This window comes from Dromiciops gliroides, chromosome 4, assembly GCF_019393635.1.
Source record: "Dromiciops gliroides isolate mDroGli1 chromosome 4, mDroGli1.pri, whole genome shotgun sequence".
In the NCBI taxonomy this organism is placed as follows: domain Eukaryota; kingdom Metazoa; phylum Chordata; class Mammalia; order Microbiotheria; family Microbiotheriidae; genus Dromiciops; species Dromiciops gliroides.
In genome coordinates, this window is record NC_057864.1 from 61,462,771 (window position 1) to 61,479,913 (window position 17,143).

The following is a 17,143-nucleotide window of genomic DNA, read 5'->3' on the forward strand; positions in this document are numbered from 1 at the left end:
TTAACCCAGGGGAAGCAATACAATTAAAAGGGGTTGGGAAAGGCTTCTTGTAGAAAGTAGGATTCTAGAAAACCAGGAGCCAGAGAATGAGGAGGGAGAGAATATTCCATGAATGGGGGACAGAAAGAGAAGCCAATAGGTGGGGTGTCTTGTTCAAGACACAGCAAGAATATTATCACTTGTACATGGGGAGGACATGGCAGGGTTGCGTGTGTGTGTGTGTGTGTGTGTGTGTGTGTGTGTGTGTGTGTGTGAGAGAGAGAGAGAGAGAGAGAGAGAGAGAGAGAGAGAGAGAGAGAGAGAGAGAGAGAGAGAGAGAGTTTATTGTGTAAGAAGACTGGAGTGGGGGGGGATAGGTTATGAGGAACTTTGAATGCCAAACAAGATTTTATATTTGATCCTAGAAATGATAGGGAGCCACTGAAGATTTTTGAGTAGTGGGGTGACATGCTCAGAATTGCATTTTAGGAAAATTATTTTAAGGACTTAATGCAAAATGGAGTAGAGCAGGTTGTGACATGCAGACCAACCAGCAGGATGTTGCAATAGTCAATGAGAGAAGTAATTTAGTGCCTGCAGCAGGGGGTGGCTATGTCAGAGTAGAGAAGGGGGCAGTTTGAGAGATGTTGAGAAGATGAATAAACCAGCCTTGGCAATAAACTTGATATGGAGTGTGAAAGATAGAGAGAAGTCAAGGATGACTCCTACACTGGAAGCTTGAAGGATAGAAAAGATGGTGTTGCCCTCAGCAGTAATAGGAACATTTGGAAGTAAGGGAGGTTTAGGGGAGGAAATAATGAGTTCAGCTCTGGACAAGCTGAATTAAAGATGTCTACCGGACATCCAATTTGTGATACTTGAAAGGCAATAATTAAATGCTTACTATGTAACAAGCACAATGATAACCTTCTATGGGTACAAAAAAAGCAAGATAGTCTCTGTTCTCCAAGAGTTCATATTCTAACAGGAAAAAAAACATAAAAGAGAAATTAACTGCAAGACAAATAATAAAGTCCAGTGCTCAATAGGGCAAAGCAGCAGGGAAGATGGTGGTCTGGTGACCCTTATGGAGCTGCAAAAAGGTTATAGTAAGGCCCAGTAGAACAGAGGGCACAATAAAAGGGTCGATGGGAAGGCTGCAAACTCATCCCTTAACCACCAGGAAGGGTGTGTCACTCAGCATTATTGAGGAGGAAGATGAAGTATTCCTTCACTGGGGGCTTTGTCCCTTGCCAATTATAGATGGGCTCACATTACTGCTGTCCCTTTGGACCTCACTTCTATCAGAGATGAAAACTGGGACCTCCTTGTTCTCTCCCTTCTCTTTCTTCTTTTTCTTACCTTTTATAGTGAGATAGGTAGGTAGGTAGGTAAATGGGTGGGTGGGTGGATGGATGGATAGACAGACAGACAGACAGATATATAGATAGATAGATGGATAGATGATAGATGCACGGATGATAAGTTGATAGATATATGATAGATGATGGATGGATAGATAGATGATAGATAGATGATAGATGGATGGATGGATGGGTGGATAGATAGATATGATAGACAGACACATAGACAGACATACAGACACATAGATAGACAGGCAGACAGACAGACAGATATCCTGGAATGTTCACCTTTCTCATCTCTGCCTTCAAGCTTCCTCCAACTTTGAACAAAATTTTCACCTTCTATAATGAGTCTTCCTTGTTTCCTTGTAATTCTAGTGCCTTCCCTCTGTTGATTAACTCCAATTTATCCTGCAGATAGCTTATTTGAATATAGTCATTTGCATGTTGTTTCCCCGGTTAGATTGTGAGCTTCTCAAGGGCAAGAGCTGTCTTTGCCTTCATTAGTATCCCCAGCACATAGCACAGAACCTGGCAGATGGTGGGAGCTTAATAAATGCTTACTGACTACCTGCCTTTGCAAGTTTATGACACCTTGTTTTCTTTTGTGCATTGTCCCTCCCTGACCAAACTAGTCTACTTCCCATTCTCTCTACTCAGCATTTTATTCATCTCTTCATTTTGGACTACTTCCACTCATGCTCCTTCATCTGCCAGCACTCACCAAGACCTAGCTCCCTACCAGATGACATTGCATTCCTGACCATCCTTTCCAGTCCTGGCTGCATGTTCTCTCATAGCCCTGACTTGTTGGACCTGAAAGAGGAGTGAGGAATACTCTGTGATCCCCACTGACACTTTTAGATTCTCCTTCTAAGACCAATGCTCAATATTCAGCAATCTTTCTTCCTCTGAGGTTTACTCTCTTCAAATTTATCACCCAATCCAGATCCTGGTGGCTGTCATCTGCCAACTCCAGGGCATTCTCTGTTATTTCTCAATGAGCTCAGTGCTTGGTTTGCTACCTTCTTCTCAGCCCAAACATCTGCCTTGATAATGGGACACTTCAACAACCATGTTGATGTTTCTCAAACACTAACCTCTCAATTCCTCAAATCTACATAACTTCCATGACCCACTCCTCTACTCAATTTCAATTTACCTACTCTCAGTGATGGATAGTCCTACAATTGATCTTGTGGTCTCCCCCACATGTTGTATAATCAAGGTTTCCTGATCATGATCTCCTTTCATTCCATCTCTCCCAATACCCTGCTCCTCCAAAATCTATTCTTTATCTTCATCATCACCTCCACTCCTCAATACCTCAATTCTTATTATTCATTATTCTTGCTCTTATCCTCACCTCCCTTCCTAATCTTATGCCCTTAATGAGTCAATTCTACTTTTCACTATTGTCTTATTTCAAATCCCTTGTTCCTCTGTCCTATCCATGATGAATCCCTTCTTACATCTTTACAAATGCCAACAATGGATTACTTCCACCACCTGTCCCTTTTGCAGCTGAACAAGAACAAGAAAGTCATGCAAACGGTGTTCACTAGATACACTACAAATCTGCTTTATCCAGTCACACCTGGGGCTTCACTGACCTGCTGCTCTTATTGTTGGCTCTGCTATCTCCTTGTCAGGGCTGGCTACAAAATCTATTCACCCTCCTCTATGAGTTAGATGTGACTTAAAGAGGTCTTGACAGTAACAAGACAAGTGAACCAAACTCGGCACCCCCAGGGTGAACCAATATCCTGAGTTTGCTCGGGATGGTAAATATATTTATTTCTAATTCTATGTGTCCCAGGTCTAGAACTGCTGTCTCTTCATCTGGTAAGTTGAGGAGCACTGAGTGGGTACTCCTTTGCCCACTCAAAGAGGAGGAACAGCAGTAAGGGACTAAACAAACTTATGCATTTCCTATATCTGGCTGACTGCCAGGGTTTGAGAAAGCCATGAGCTCTCAGTGTCACTTGGTAGAGGTTATTCATGTTCATTATGCATTCTAGTTCTGATGCATTCTTTATATTCTTATCGAGTCTAGAGTATGCCAAGAGTAAATGCTGCATATGCTATCCCACAACATGGACCTGATTATGTGAAGAATCAATTACGTTACACAAAAGTCATATGACTCTAGGGTTCTGGTGAAATACAAGATCAGAAAATGAAATGGTTTCTTGCCAAGGTTGGAAGAGGAATCCCAGAGTTAAATTCTAACTGGGTTGGCTGAATTCCAAATGGTTCAACCTGACTATTGGAAAATGAAAGAGAAGGCAGTATTTATTCTGTACTTCTGCCAAGTGAATATGTGCAAATTTCCAGGGGGAATATTGGATTCCCCACTGAGTGGCCAATATCACTTGCTAGTTAAGATGGACCAAAGGTGCCCTCCTCACTGTCACCCATTTGTTTACCAAAAACCAAAACAAAACAAAACAAGAACTTCTTGGGGGTGGTACTTATCATCTTGTCATTTGGGAACTTTTTTCCAACTGTTTTTATTCTTGGACTTCTGCTTCTCCCCCAGCAATAATGTTGGCTTGAGGTTAAAGGCACACAGCAGCAAGATCCTGTGTTTGCCTAGGTGAGGCTGCTCTTCTATATCTTTCCCTAACTACAGGTCACTGATCATTGGAATGGACATTTATATCCTTGGTGGGAACCTTGTAGGTTGAAAATTCTAGCATCAGGTGCCAGCTACCTGGAGGGAGATTATTTCTTTAATAGTGCAACGTTCCTTGGAGGAGAATATGACAAGTGTGAAACCACCCAGTAGCTGAATGACTAAAGAAAGTCAAGTCTTGATTAGCCAGGGGATATGGACCTTGTGAATTGCTCAGACCCTGCAGAGCCAAAGCAAATGAAAACATGAAATACCTGTTTCACAAAGAACCTTTATTTTTTAAGGTTTTTTTTTCCTTTTCTCTCATTCCTTCAACTGCTTTCTCCCAGCTAGAGCCCCACATACACAACCTGTGCAATATTTCTGCTCTTCCTGCCACAACACTCTTCTAATTGGACCTCTTGCTTTAACCCTGCACCAGGCTAATTGGTGAGTTCTCCCTAGACCCCCTCAGCCACCCTTTTCTCATTTCTGCCTTTTGCTCCATAAAATTAAGACTAGCGTTGCTTCTGGAAAGGGTATATAAATAATCAAATGCCCCTAAGGTTCCATTCACCATTCTTGTGACTTTCCCCTTCCAAGGCCACAATCCCCCCCCTCTTTATATATTGTCTCTTCCTTTCAGAATGGAAGTTTCTTGAGGGCAAGAACTGTCTTACTTTTTTTATTTTTATCTCCAAAATTTAGTACAGTGTTTGGCACATAGTAAGTGTTTTCTTTTAATAACCTTTTAATACTTTATATATATATATAACTTTTAGGTTTATAAAGTACTTTACATAAATTAAAATTATCAGGTGATTTTTCTCTTTTTGAAGAATCATTCATTTAACTAGAAGCCCTAATATAAGGAGGAAAATTTAATTTCACTGATATCATTGAGACTTGATATGATGAAACCCATGATGAGAACCTGCCTCTGGATAGGTATGACTTATTTAAAACAAAGGGGCAGCTGGGTGGCCCAATGGCTAGAGCACTGGCCCTGTAGTCAGAAGGACCTGAATTAAAATCTGGCCTCAGACCCTTACTAGCTGTGTGATCCTGGGCAAATCACTTAACCATGATTGCCTCCAAAAAAAATAAATAAAATGAATAGGATAGATAAAATGGCCATGGAGTGTAACATTGAATATTAAGAAGAGATACCAAAAAAATTAAAAAGAAGGTATATCTATGTGAAAAACCAGATATAAAAGCGCATAAGCATGATAGTGAGTGTTTGAGTGAAGGTCAATAGAAGGGAGAAACAAATAATTTTGTCTTTACAGCATACTTTATGGAGCACCTTGATAGAAAGAAGAAATAGATGAGGATTCTGGAATAGATCATAAGCCTGCCTCTAAGAAATCATATAATGGTAAAAGGAAGACATCTGCAAAATCTCTGTCTCTCCTCTCATCTCTCTCATCAAGGCAATTCAATAATTTTATTGGGCTAGGTTTTAGCTTCTTTCTTCTAGCTTAGTCAGTATTTGACTAATTTCTTTCATATCAGATGTTAGCATATACTGAATATTTCCCATCAAAAGTTATCATGGTGTGGGGCAGGGAGGGAGCAGCTAGGTGGCACAGTGCATAAAACACCAGCCCTGGATTCAGGAGGACCTGAGTTCAAATCCAGCCTCAAAGACTTGACATTTACTAGTGTGAGAATTGGAATAGCACCCTCTGGTGGAGAGATATTGCAGGAAAGCTCCTCCATGAGGAGAAAGCATGTGATAAAGAAACCATGTGACTTTAGCGTCAGGAAGTTGCCGGCGTCTGGAACTTACATCTATAGAACCACCTGTTAGTTGTGTCAATCAGTGTTACCTGCCAATTAGCTTGGAGCTGTGTATGTGGACAGCCCTGTTTCCTGTTTCACAGGAGGCTTTGGGAGGAACCCCCTGAGGAGGGGTCTCTTTTGGGTTGGAGACTTTGGCTTGGGAGCAGGGGAAGGAGATTAGGGAGAGAGCAGTCAGATCTAGCTTGTTTTTCTCTTTACTAACCCCTAATATATTTTAATAAATACTTAAAAGTCTAAACTCATGATAAAGCTTCTAATTTAAGGTGGCCACTCATTAGATGTTAGTAGATTTTAGACATCATAGCTAGAATTTTAGCTGTGTGACCCTGGGCAAGTCACTTAACCCTCATCACCCCATCTCCCCCTCAAAAAAAAATTTGTCAGATTTAAATTATATATGAGAGGGAATTCCCTGGCCCACTTCAGTTGATGTTCACAGAAAGCCCAGAATATATTAATGAAGCATAAAACTGACAATAGAGATGTGTCTACGCACTGATCCTTTTGTAAAGTACTGTTCCTTTAAAAGTACTGCCTTTTTTGTTGTTGTTGTTGTTGTTTTTTGTGTGTGTGTGTGTTTTTTTTTTAGTGAGGCAATTGGGGTTAAGTGACTTGCCCAGGGTCACACAGCTAGTAAGTGTTAAGTGTCTGAGGCCGGATTTGAACTCAGGTACTCCTGACTCCAGGGCCAGTGCTCTATCCACTGCGCCACCTAGCTGCCCCTAAAAGTACTGCCTTTTGATGGAGCATTTTGATGGGGAAAAGAGCAGAAGCATTACTTTTGTGTAAAGAAAAATAATTTGATCAAATGGCAAATGATGTAAGGTATTGTCCCTTTCAGAGATGAACAGATTAGTGCCTGGAAGGGTAGGAAAAGAACTTTGATTTATCAAGAACTGTGAAAATTCATTTGTAAAGAAATAATTTTTAGGGGCAGCTAGGTGGCACAGTGGATAAAGCACCAGCCCTGGATTCAGGAGGACCTGAGTTCAAATTCAGCCTCAAACACTTGACACTTACTAGCTGTGAGTCCCTGGGCAAGTCACATAACCCTCATTGCGCACCCCCCCCCAAAAAAAAAAGAAAGGAAGAAAGGTCTTTTTGTGTTCTTACACTGTTCACATCCCATCTGAAAATTTCTTTCCCCCCCCCCAGGGCAATTAAGTGACTTGCCCAAGGTCACTGTGAGATTTAAAATTGGATATTAGATCATAAATCTCCCCTCTTTAACCTTTCCCTTAATTTATCTCCCAGACTAGTAAATGGAAGAAGCTTCTGGTTTTCTAGTTAGAGCTTTTATTGTATGGTAGTCACAAGGTGATGTTGATTAGAAGGATAGGAAAGTAGAAACACAATACAAATCGCCTTAAGTCTAAGCTTAGTCTATATTCCGTATAAAACTCACCAAAAGCCGAAGGCCGCCTTTGGGGAGAGAGAGACCATGTCAAGCGCGTGCTGCTGCTAACCGCGAGCCGGGCCCACTCGAACTCTCATCAGCATCAGCCTGTGCAGCTCAGTCAGGAGACCAGCAGAGCAGGAAAAAGATCCCACTTCCGTTCTCTCCTTGCCTTTTAAGCTCACACCCCAGAAGTGGAGTGCTAGCAGGCAGTCTGACATGCGAAGCAGGCGGACTGGCGTGCGTAGCTCATGCCATTGGTCTCCTCCCCGAAAGGGTGGTCCTTAAAAGAACTGGCGTCTTTCAGTTATCCTAACCGACTGTTAAAAAACTTTCATATTTTTTTACCAGTCACACAGCCAGTAAGTGTCAAGTGTCTAAGGCCAGATTTGAACTCAGGTCCTCCTGAATCCAGGGCCGGTGCTTTATCCACTGCACCACCTAGCTGCCCCCGCAAAGATGATCTTTGACATAAATAAAAACCTCAAACAATCTAGTAAAGGACATAGGGTGATGTTTTTTTTGCATGTGAACAGTTTGAAAGTTTATAGGGAACAGAGAAAAAAATTTTAATTTATTCTAACTGATAAAAAATGAGAGTATAAACACAGCTGTCAGAAGCACAGACTACTAAGATAGATCTCTTTGAAGACTTGCAGAATGGCTGAAGTTGCAGAGCACTGTGGTCCCCTAACCTCATTTGCATGTAACTGTTTGAAGTATTAAGAGGTCAAAACTAAAAAGAAAAAAAGGAAAAAAATTGAACCATTTCAGACTATGCTAAATAAGGACCATTGATTTTATAAGGGAAGTTGTTACCTCCCAAGTAGAAAGAGAGTCAGTACCAGGAGGCTCTGATCTAAAGCACTGAAAGTAATGAAGATGAACAAAACAGCAGAGGGCAAATGGCTAGCACTGCGGGAGACCTATGATCAAGTGGGAGGTGCAGCTGACAGAAGACAAGAAGGCTTTGGCTTGGAGATACTTCATTGGCTTCAGAGAAAGAGAAGGTAATTAGATTAGAGCTTCATTATAAATTGTGGCTCTTCAGTGCCACCTAGAGTTTGAAAGAGGGGAAGTCTCTCAGAAGTACCTGTTGATCTCTACTGCCTTCTCTGATTTGAGAAGGAAAAGAAGGAAGAGGCTTAGCTACTGTTCTGGATTTCGATTCTGCCATCACCTGGTTGAAAAAGGCATCATTCTGGTGAGGGATGACAGTCTAGGCTTGTCTCCTATGACAAGTTTTATCTTGATGATCTGTGCAGTTCCCTAAAGGGAACTATTAGCTAAATTAAGAGTGCAATGCTTTCTCAGTGTGATTTTAAGCTAAAAGTTTGTAAATACTTCATGGTCAGCCAGTAAAAGATAACTTGTATTTCCTAGCTTGAGAGAAGTGAAAATCAAAAGGGGAGCAGTTAGCAGAGAAATAGTGACCTGTGGTACAGATCTTGGTGCTTAGATTCATGATATCAAAACCTTCAGTCTATACTTGCAATTTTTTCCAGAGCACATGAGTTTTCCTCCCTCATGTGCTTTCCTGACAAGTATCTATAATTGTGTGTCCACTTTCCCTCCTTAGAAGCAAGGTTCAGAGGCAAGAGAATGTGATGCAGGTTTGTGTGTGGGTTGTGATATATATATTTATTTATTTATTTATTTATTTTTGTGAGGCAGTTGGGGTTAAGTGACTTGCCCAGGGTCACACAGCTAGTAAGTGTCAAGTGTCTGAGGCCGGATTTGAACTCAGGTACTCCTGAATCCAGGGCCGGTGCTTTATCCACTGCGCCACCTAGCCGCCCCTGTGATATATTTATTATTCCTGCATTTTCTTTAATATATGAGTACCCGTGATGTTTGGACTTTGGCCTTTTTGTTAAGTAAATGGTTATAATGAAAATCTAAAAGTATTATCATTGTTAGTGGCTGGTTTGTTTAAATGGTAATGCACCAGTGGGGACCCAAGAGTTAAAATATTACATAAAGTGGAACATATTCCCCATCAATAAAGTTACACCTAGGACATTGAGAAAGTTTTGAGCATAGCCATGTCATAGTGTTCTTTCTCTGGGAAGCTAGTCGTGCTAGTTATGTGGTACAGAGAGTATTTAGATGTACACATGCCTATGAGAAAGGCAAGGTACTGTGATGTGAGTGGGCACATAATGAGACACTTGTAACAACTTTGACAGGTGTGAACAAAACTAATCAGTCATCTCTCTAGAAGGGTATTCAGTAGCTAAGCAGTAAGACTGCTAGATGGGGGAAAGAGAGGATTTCTCTCTCTTTCTTCCATACTTGAGTCATGTAACTTTGAAGATGAGTTACTGTACCACTAGAAGATACAGTGTCCCTCATGGAACAGACACACTCTAGAAAGATAAAGATATATCAAGAATTAGGCTGTGGAGAAGAGCAGACCCTGAGAATTCAGCATCAGGACTTTACAAAGAGAGAGAAAGAACTTTGGACCCTTCAGTACTAGAAGTTGCCTTTGCACACATGTCCTACCTGTGTACCTCACTACCATTGTACTCTAAGTTTGAGCTAACTCTTTCCATTTATGTATGTGGTATATATTTGTGGGAGGGTGTGCCCCATATGTGGGAGTAATATTTGGTAACTACTATTTTTGCTATGCGACTTGAGTAAATGCCTTTACTCAGAACTATTTGAATTTACTGGAATGACTGTTAATAAAAACAAAAAAAACAAAAACACATGCCCTGGTGAGTGAGGGCTTGTGAACTATAGTGTTATGAGGTCAGATCGACAGTGTTACTCCTAGATGTGAGGTAGCAGCTGCCCTCTGGTAACCCAACATACAGGTATGAGTGTGATTTGAGGGGAAGGTGAGATAACTACCAGAGGAAATGGTAACTATAAATGACTCTAATATTTACAATGATCAACTCTTTCCTTATTCATGCACACTATAACCATTTTATTTTCTTAAAGCACTCCTCTAACTTAATCTTGGCAATCCCTATTAATTTGGGCAACCTGAACATATGTCCTTGATGATGTCATTGTGCTACTACTCCCATAAAAATAATCATTGATGATATGCTTAACCCTAGTTACCAACCATATCTCTTTCCATCATCTTTTGTGACTAGGAGTCATGAACAAATATGTGTGTGTATGTGTGTGTATATATATATATATATATATACACACACACACACACACACATATGTGTGTATGTATGTATGTATATTATATTGTATCCATATATACATGTATATGTATATATATGACAGAATAGCATAAATAACAGGTATAATTGGGTATCATAACGTATACAGCACTGGACCTGAAGTTAGGAATTGTGATCTCGACTTACATACCATCATCCATGAGTATAATTCTACATACGTGACTACAACTTGGAACACATAAATTTTCAAATAGAAATGGTGACCACTAAACCAGACCTAAGGATTCCTATGGACTACATATTAATCTATAAAACCATGTGTTTGTGTGTAAAAATAAATATCTCTGTCTCCCTCTCTCCTTCCCTCTCTCCCTCTCTCTCTTTCTCCCTCTCTCTCCACATTAAAATCAGACAAGAACTATATTTTAATCTGTTTTGGGCCACACTCATGACTGTTGCGGGGCAGAGGGGGAGGGGCTGTAAAAATTAGCTACCTCTTAAGTGACTAAAGCTCTGAGTTTCCAAGAACTCTGAAGATAACTCTTTTAAAAATAACTTTTTATGGGGGGCGGCTAGGTGGCGCAGTGGATAAAGCACCGGCCCTGGATTCAGGAGTACCTGAGTTCAAATCCGGCCTCAGACACTTGACACTTACTAGCTGTGTGACCCTGGGCAAGTCACTTAACCCCCATTGCCTGAAAAACAACAAAAACAAAAACAAAAAAATAAATAACTTTTTATTATAAAGTTTTATTTTTAACTTATGGAGCTCTTTACAATGAAAATCAATCAAAAAGCATTCATTAAGCCCCTACTATCTATAGAGACAGTGGTGATACAAATTCAATGCCAACAAAGGCATATATAAGTATCTACATAATGCAGGGAAGAAGAAATTTCCTCCCAAAATATTTCCATATAAATGACTGATGGCAGGGGCAGCTAGGTGGCGCAGTGGATAAGCACTGGTCCTGGATTCAGGAGGACCTGAGTTCAAATCTTACCTCAGACACTTGACACTTACTAGCTGTGTGACCCTGGGCAAGTCACTTAACCCTCATTGCCCGGCAAAATAAATAGATAGACAGATAGATAGATGAATGAATGAATGAATGAATGAATGAATGAATGAATGAATGAATGAATGAAGACTAGGAAGAATTAAGACCTCTATAGGAACTCCAGAATTAGACTGAACTGTGGGACAAGGAGGTATTTCTAATGTTTCTGTTTGGGTTTGTTTCTGATACTAGTCCGGTTCTTATCACCAAATTAGTATTTGCATAGGGCCTCTGACCTTGAGCTCTAGCACCATATACACCTGCTGAACACAGTGGTGAATGAAGGATCTGTTCCAGCTGATAAGCTTACTACTTACTACTGGATATGTCACTTGGGATGTAATTTATTTTAATTAATTTTATTTTATTACAACATGAACAAATACAAACATCTCCCCTTACAAAGAACAGAAATAGAGGAAATCCTGAAGCCCCAGTCTGTGTAGTTTTATTTTTGACTATTTAAAACTTAACGTGGTGGCTTATTTGTGTCTCCTTCTGAACTTCCTTCTGTTCTCTTGTTTTTTTTTAAATGATTCATTGATTCGCTTTTCTTTATTTTTCTTCCTTTTTTAGTAGCACTATAAATACTCCCCATTCCTCCCAACTGTCCCCACCTCAAAAAAAAAAAAATGACTTCCGTTGTAACAAATGAGAATAGTCACACAAACCAAATCCAAAGACTGAAAATGTATGTATCATTCATCACTTCTCTGCAAGAGGTGGGAAGCATTACTTATCATCAGTCATGTAGGGTCCTGATTGGTCATTGTATTTATTGATCAAAGTTAAGTCTTTCATAGTTATTTTCCATTATAATGTTATAGTTAGTATAGATATTGTTCTCCTGATTCTGTGTACTTTTTCTCCGTGTAAACTCATACTAATCTTTCCAGGTTTGTCTGAAATTGTCATTTACATAGCATTGATATTCCATTCCATGCTAATAATACTAAAAGTGACCTATATATGAATATATTTATATGCATACATATATATGTGTATAAATATTTTCAGGTTTTCAAAACCCTTTAAATATATTATTGCATTTGATCCTCACAACAACACTTTGAGGTAGCTGCTATGAAAACCCCCATTTTGCAGATATGGCTACTGAGGTTGAGAAAAGTTAAGCGATGTGCCCAGAATCACACAGCTAAGGAATGTCTGAGGCAAGATTTGAACTTGGGTCTTCTGACCTCTGAGTCCACCATTCTATCTACTACACCACCTAGCTCTCACCTAGCTATACCATAATTTGTTCAGCCATTGGCTTCAATTGATGGGCACCCATTTTGTTTACAGGTGTTTGCCACAACAAAAAATGCTATCATAAATATTTTTGTACACATGGTTCCTTTCCCTCCATCTCTGATCTGTTTGAGGTGTAAGCCCAGTAGTGATATCACTGAATCACATACAGTTTAATGACTTTGGGAGTAAAATTCCAGCTGCTTTTCAGATTGGTTGAATTACTTTGTGCCTTACTTTTCAATTCATTAAAGTGTCTGTCCTTCCACACACCCTTGACAATTGTCATTTTCCATTTTTGTCATCTTTGCTAATCTGGTGAGTGTGAGATGAGACCTCAGAGTTGCTTTAATTTGCATTTCTTTTTACTATTAGTGATTCAGAACATTATTTCATGTTGTTGAGAACTACCTTCTTTGTATGTCCTTTGACCTATTTGATCTATTGAGGAATGAGTACTATATACACACATACACCTATATACATATATGTACACACATATTTCTATATGAACATGTATGCACATATTTTCTCTGATATTCAAGACACACTGAGAATTGATAATATATGTATATGTACATCATCAATTCCCTATGTGCATTGAATATCATAAATTGCTACAAAGATTTCCCCCCATGAAACTGTTTCCTTTCTCATTCTAACTGCATTAATTTTGTTTGCACAACTTTTAATTGTATGTGAAGTTATCTATTTTGTCTCCTGTGACCCTCTTTATCCCTCATTTTCTATACAATTGAACAAGTGTTTATTGAACTCCTCTCATTTAACCAGTAGAGGTGGTGGTGGGGTGGGAGTTGGGAAGAGAGGATAAGAAATGTCCCCTCCCCTAAGAATCTTATAGTCTATTTGAAGAGAAAAGACTTCCATATATGAAACAACTAGAGAAATTTACAACTATATTGCTGTGGGAGGTCAGGAAGGGCTAAAGCAACCAGGGAAATCCATAGAGATGGGCTATGAACTGGAAAAAACTGGGAGGGCATTTGAGGCAGAGAAAATTCACATCATCAAAAGCATCTCTTTCCATTGCCTTTAGCATGATAACCAGAAGGGACTTGGTTGCCCCTAAGACTTTTGGTGATTTCTTTTTCAATTTCAAATTTTATCATTTTTTTTACAAAAATGTTTATGTGTGTTTTTTATGTCACTTTCATTTCCCAATACATACCTCCCCCCTCTCCCAGAGAGCTATTGGTGATGAGTTGTTGTTTGTTTTTTAATTGGCAATATAGTCCAGCCATGAAATCCAACACTTGTCCACATGCAGTGCAGGTCTCATGGAAATATGACTAAATGTCTAAGAGAAATACACTCTCTTCTTCATGTTGTACTTCGGTTTTAGTGGACATTATTTTGCTGTGGGTATTCTACTGATAAAGGAAATCACAGAGGACACTGAGAATGACTGACGGGGAAAGGTTAGCACTAATAATTGAGGAGGCAGGGGACAATGGAAATCTTACAAGTTAAGTCAAATTCCCATGGCCAATGGTATTTGGGAACTTCAATTAAAGCCCATTATATCAGTGTTGTTAGAAGATAAAGCAAATATCCATACCCTAGTTTGTGAGAAGAGAGACAACACACAACATTGTGTACCTGAAGAACATGACCTGTAGATGTGACCAAATAATTATAACTCATATTTATAGTGCTTTATGAGATTAATAGGTATTTTTCTTACAACTATCCTTTGTAAAGTACCACTTCAGTGCCTTGGGCAACTTCCTAAAACTATAAGTAGCAGAAAAGTTGCTGATGTCCATTGTTGAAGGAGTTTCTTCACTGGGAGAACCCTATACCCAATATATTTAGGTCCATTCATCAACATGGGAAACTCCCAGCATGAGAATTCCCTCCAACTCTTCTGAAAACTACCCTCTTAGAGAGTGGCCTCAGGGCTAGATGGTGTCAGAGGCGGAGCTTCCTTATTCCAAGGCTTGCCCCCCTAACCACCACGCGATACCACCTCTCATTAGAAATATAATCATGGGCAGCTAGGTGGGGCAGTGGATAGAGCACCGGCCCTGGAGTCAGGAGTACCTGAGTTCAAATCCGGTCTCAGACATTTGACACTTACTAGCTGTGTGACCCTGGGCAAGTCACTTGACCCCAATTGCCTCAAAAAAAAAAAAAGAAATATAATCATGCCAGTTTTACAGATAAGTAAACTGAGACTAAAAGAAATTAAGTGACACTCAAAACCTCATAGCAAGTTTCTGAAGTGGAACTTGAATTCATGTTTGTATTCCTTATCCAGTGGTCTTTCCACTATAATGTATTAAATTTATCATCGGGGGATGGCTAGGTGGTGCAGTGGATAAAGCACCAGCTCTGGATTCAGGAGTACCTGGGTTCAAATCTGGCCTCAGACACTTGACACTTACTAGCTGTGTGACCCTGGGCAAGTTACTTTACCCCCATTGCCCCATACAAAAAAATTATCATCAGATGAGACCGACTATAAAAAAGCATTTTATTATATTTGCAAAGTAAAATTGGCATTTGGACCATAGTTGAAAGTCTTTATTTTTTCAAAATAACCCCTTCTTCTTGAAATTCAAAATGATTTTTATAAATGCATAGACATAAAAATATACAAGGTAACAAACCTATGGGTTATGGCTGCAGATAATAACCAAAGAAAATAGTATACATCAAAATGGACACAGTGGGGATGACTCATTGATATGTAGAAAAACACCACCAATATCATCTCCAATGCAGACGACTCCACCCAAAACTTCTAGGTCTTTTACACAAAGTTGGTTGAAGGATCTGATAGTTCTTAGGTTTTTCTCTCACATGTAGCAATTCAGTATATGTCAGGCCTGTCAAAAGTAAAAAAGAAATAGGAAATTGTGAATTAAACATGAGGTTTAATATCCCTAGGCTCTTTCTTACTAATCCTATAGAAAATACTAGAAAAAATTTCTATTTTGGACTGGACCTGTGTTTTGGTTGAGATAGGGAACTCTCTCTGTCAATGCAGATCAGCAAGTCATCAGCAATTTATACTCTTGGAGAGCTGAGTGAGGCATTGAGAATTTAAGCATCTTGCCCCTCTCTCAGAGGGTACACATCACAGGCAAGACTGACCTCAGCTCTTCCTGACTCTCAAATCTCTCTATCCTTTTCAACAAGCTACCTCTAATTTATATGTTGACACCCAGCATATAAATTTTCTTAAGGTTTGCAGACTACTTTCTTTACATAGGTGTTATCTTTAGAGAATGACAACAACCCTGAGTGGTAAGGAAGTATTAAGGATAAGAGTAAGGACTGAGTAAGGGATGAGAATAAAGAACCTGTAATTTCACTGGTGTTGGTTATATACAATTTTTAACTTAGGGGATTATTTTGTTACATCTCTAGCATCTGGAATGAAACAAGTCCTTAGTAAATGCTTATTGCATTAAACTGAAATGGATGTGTTTAAACTATATCATCCTTTGGTTTGATTAAATGCTTGTTGATTGGCTTTCCAATCTATTAACATTTCTTCAACATTGACAATACAAAGTATTGGAATAGGTACAAAGAAGTGTGAGTCTCATCCTTCTCTCTCTCTCTCTCTCTCTCTCTCTCTCTCTCTCTCTCTCTCTCTCTCTCTCTCTCTCTCTTTGCAGGGCAATGAGGGTTAAGTGACTTGCCCAGGGTCACATAGCTAGTGTCAAGTGTCTGAGGCCAGATTTGAACTCAGGTCCTCCTGAATCCAGGGCCGGTGCTTTATCCAGTGTGCCACCTAGCTGCCCCCCATCCTTCTCTTCAAAGAGCTTACCATCCATGTGGTTGGGGAACTAGATATCTGTACAAGAAAAATAATAATAATCCTGAAGAAATGTATAAGTGACAAAAGAACAGGCCATATACAAAGTGCCATTGCAGTTCAAAGAACTTTGGGCAGAAATGCTCAGGGAAGATTTCATAGAAGGGGTGGTACATAAGCTGGGCAGGATTTTTGATAGATGGAGAAGCAATGGGAGCTCATTTCAAGCAGGAGGGCATGGAATGAGTGGAAAAGTCCAAGGCAAAGAAACTGAGGCTTACAGAGGTTCACTGTTTTATCCAGAGTGACCTTATGAATGAGAAGTGGAGCTGGGGCTCAAACTGAGGTCTCCAAGATTCCCAGAACTGTGCTTTTTCTACAATTTCTCCTATATGACCTCTGAACTTCATTGGTGGTGGTCTTTTTTTCCCCAAACTGAAATCATTGTTCAATGCTCCAGAAGAAGGGGGGAATGGGGCATGCTTAGAGAACAAGCAAATGGTAAAATAATTCTACTCTGCCAAAGTTCAGAAAACTCCACTCTCAGTTCTACAGGCCCCTAAATAGTTTCTTATTTTCTTCAGTTTTCTCTAATATCAAGGGTTGTGGACTGAAGGTCACCCAACTTCCTTTCATCCCCATTGGCTGGATGGTGTCTATTAAAACCCATTTGACTCCCCTGACATTTGTAGTTTTAACCCTTGGTCTATTTTGAATTA

At 39.7% G+C, this 17,143-nt stretch overlaps 1 protein-coding gene across 1 annotated transcript in view; it reads right to left on the bottom strand.

Annotated features, from left to right (window-relative positions):
- Nucleotides 1-15,134: 15,134 nt before the first annotated feature.
- Nucleotides 15,135-17,143, bottom strand: part of SELL (selectin L) — a 42,261-nt gene continuing 40,252 nt past the window's right edge. Inside the window, exon 10 of the mRNA XM_044005011.1 lies at nucleotides 15,135-15,486. Coding sequence (XP_043860946.1) covers nucleotides 15,471-15,486 — 16 coding nt within the window. The 3' untranslated portion in view covers nucleotides 15,135-15,470. The remainder of the gene's footprint in view (nucleotides 15,487-17,143) is intronic.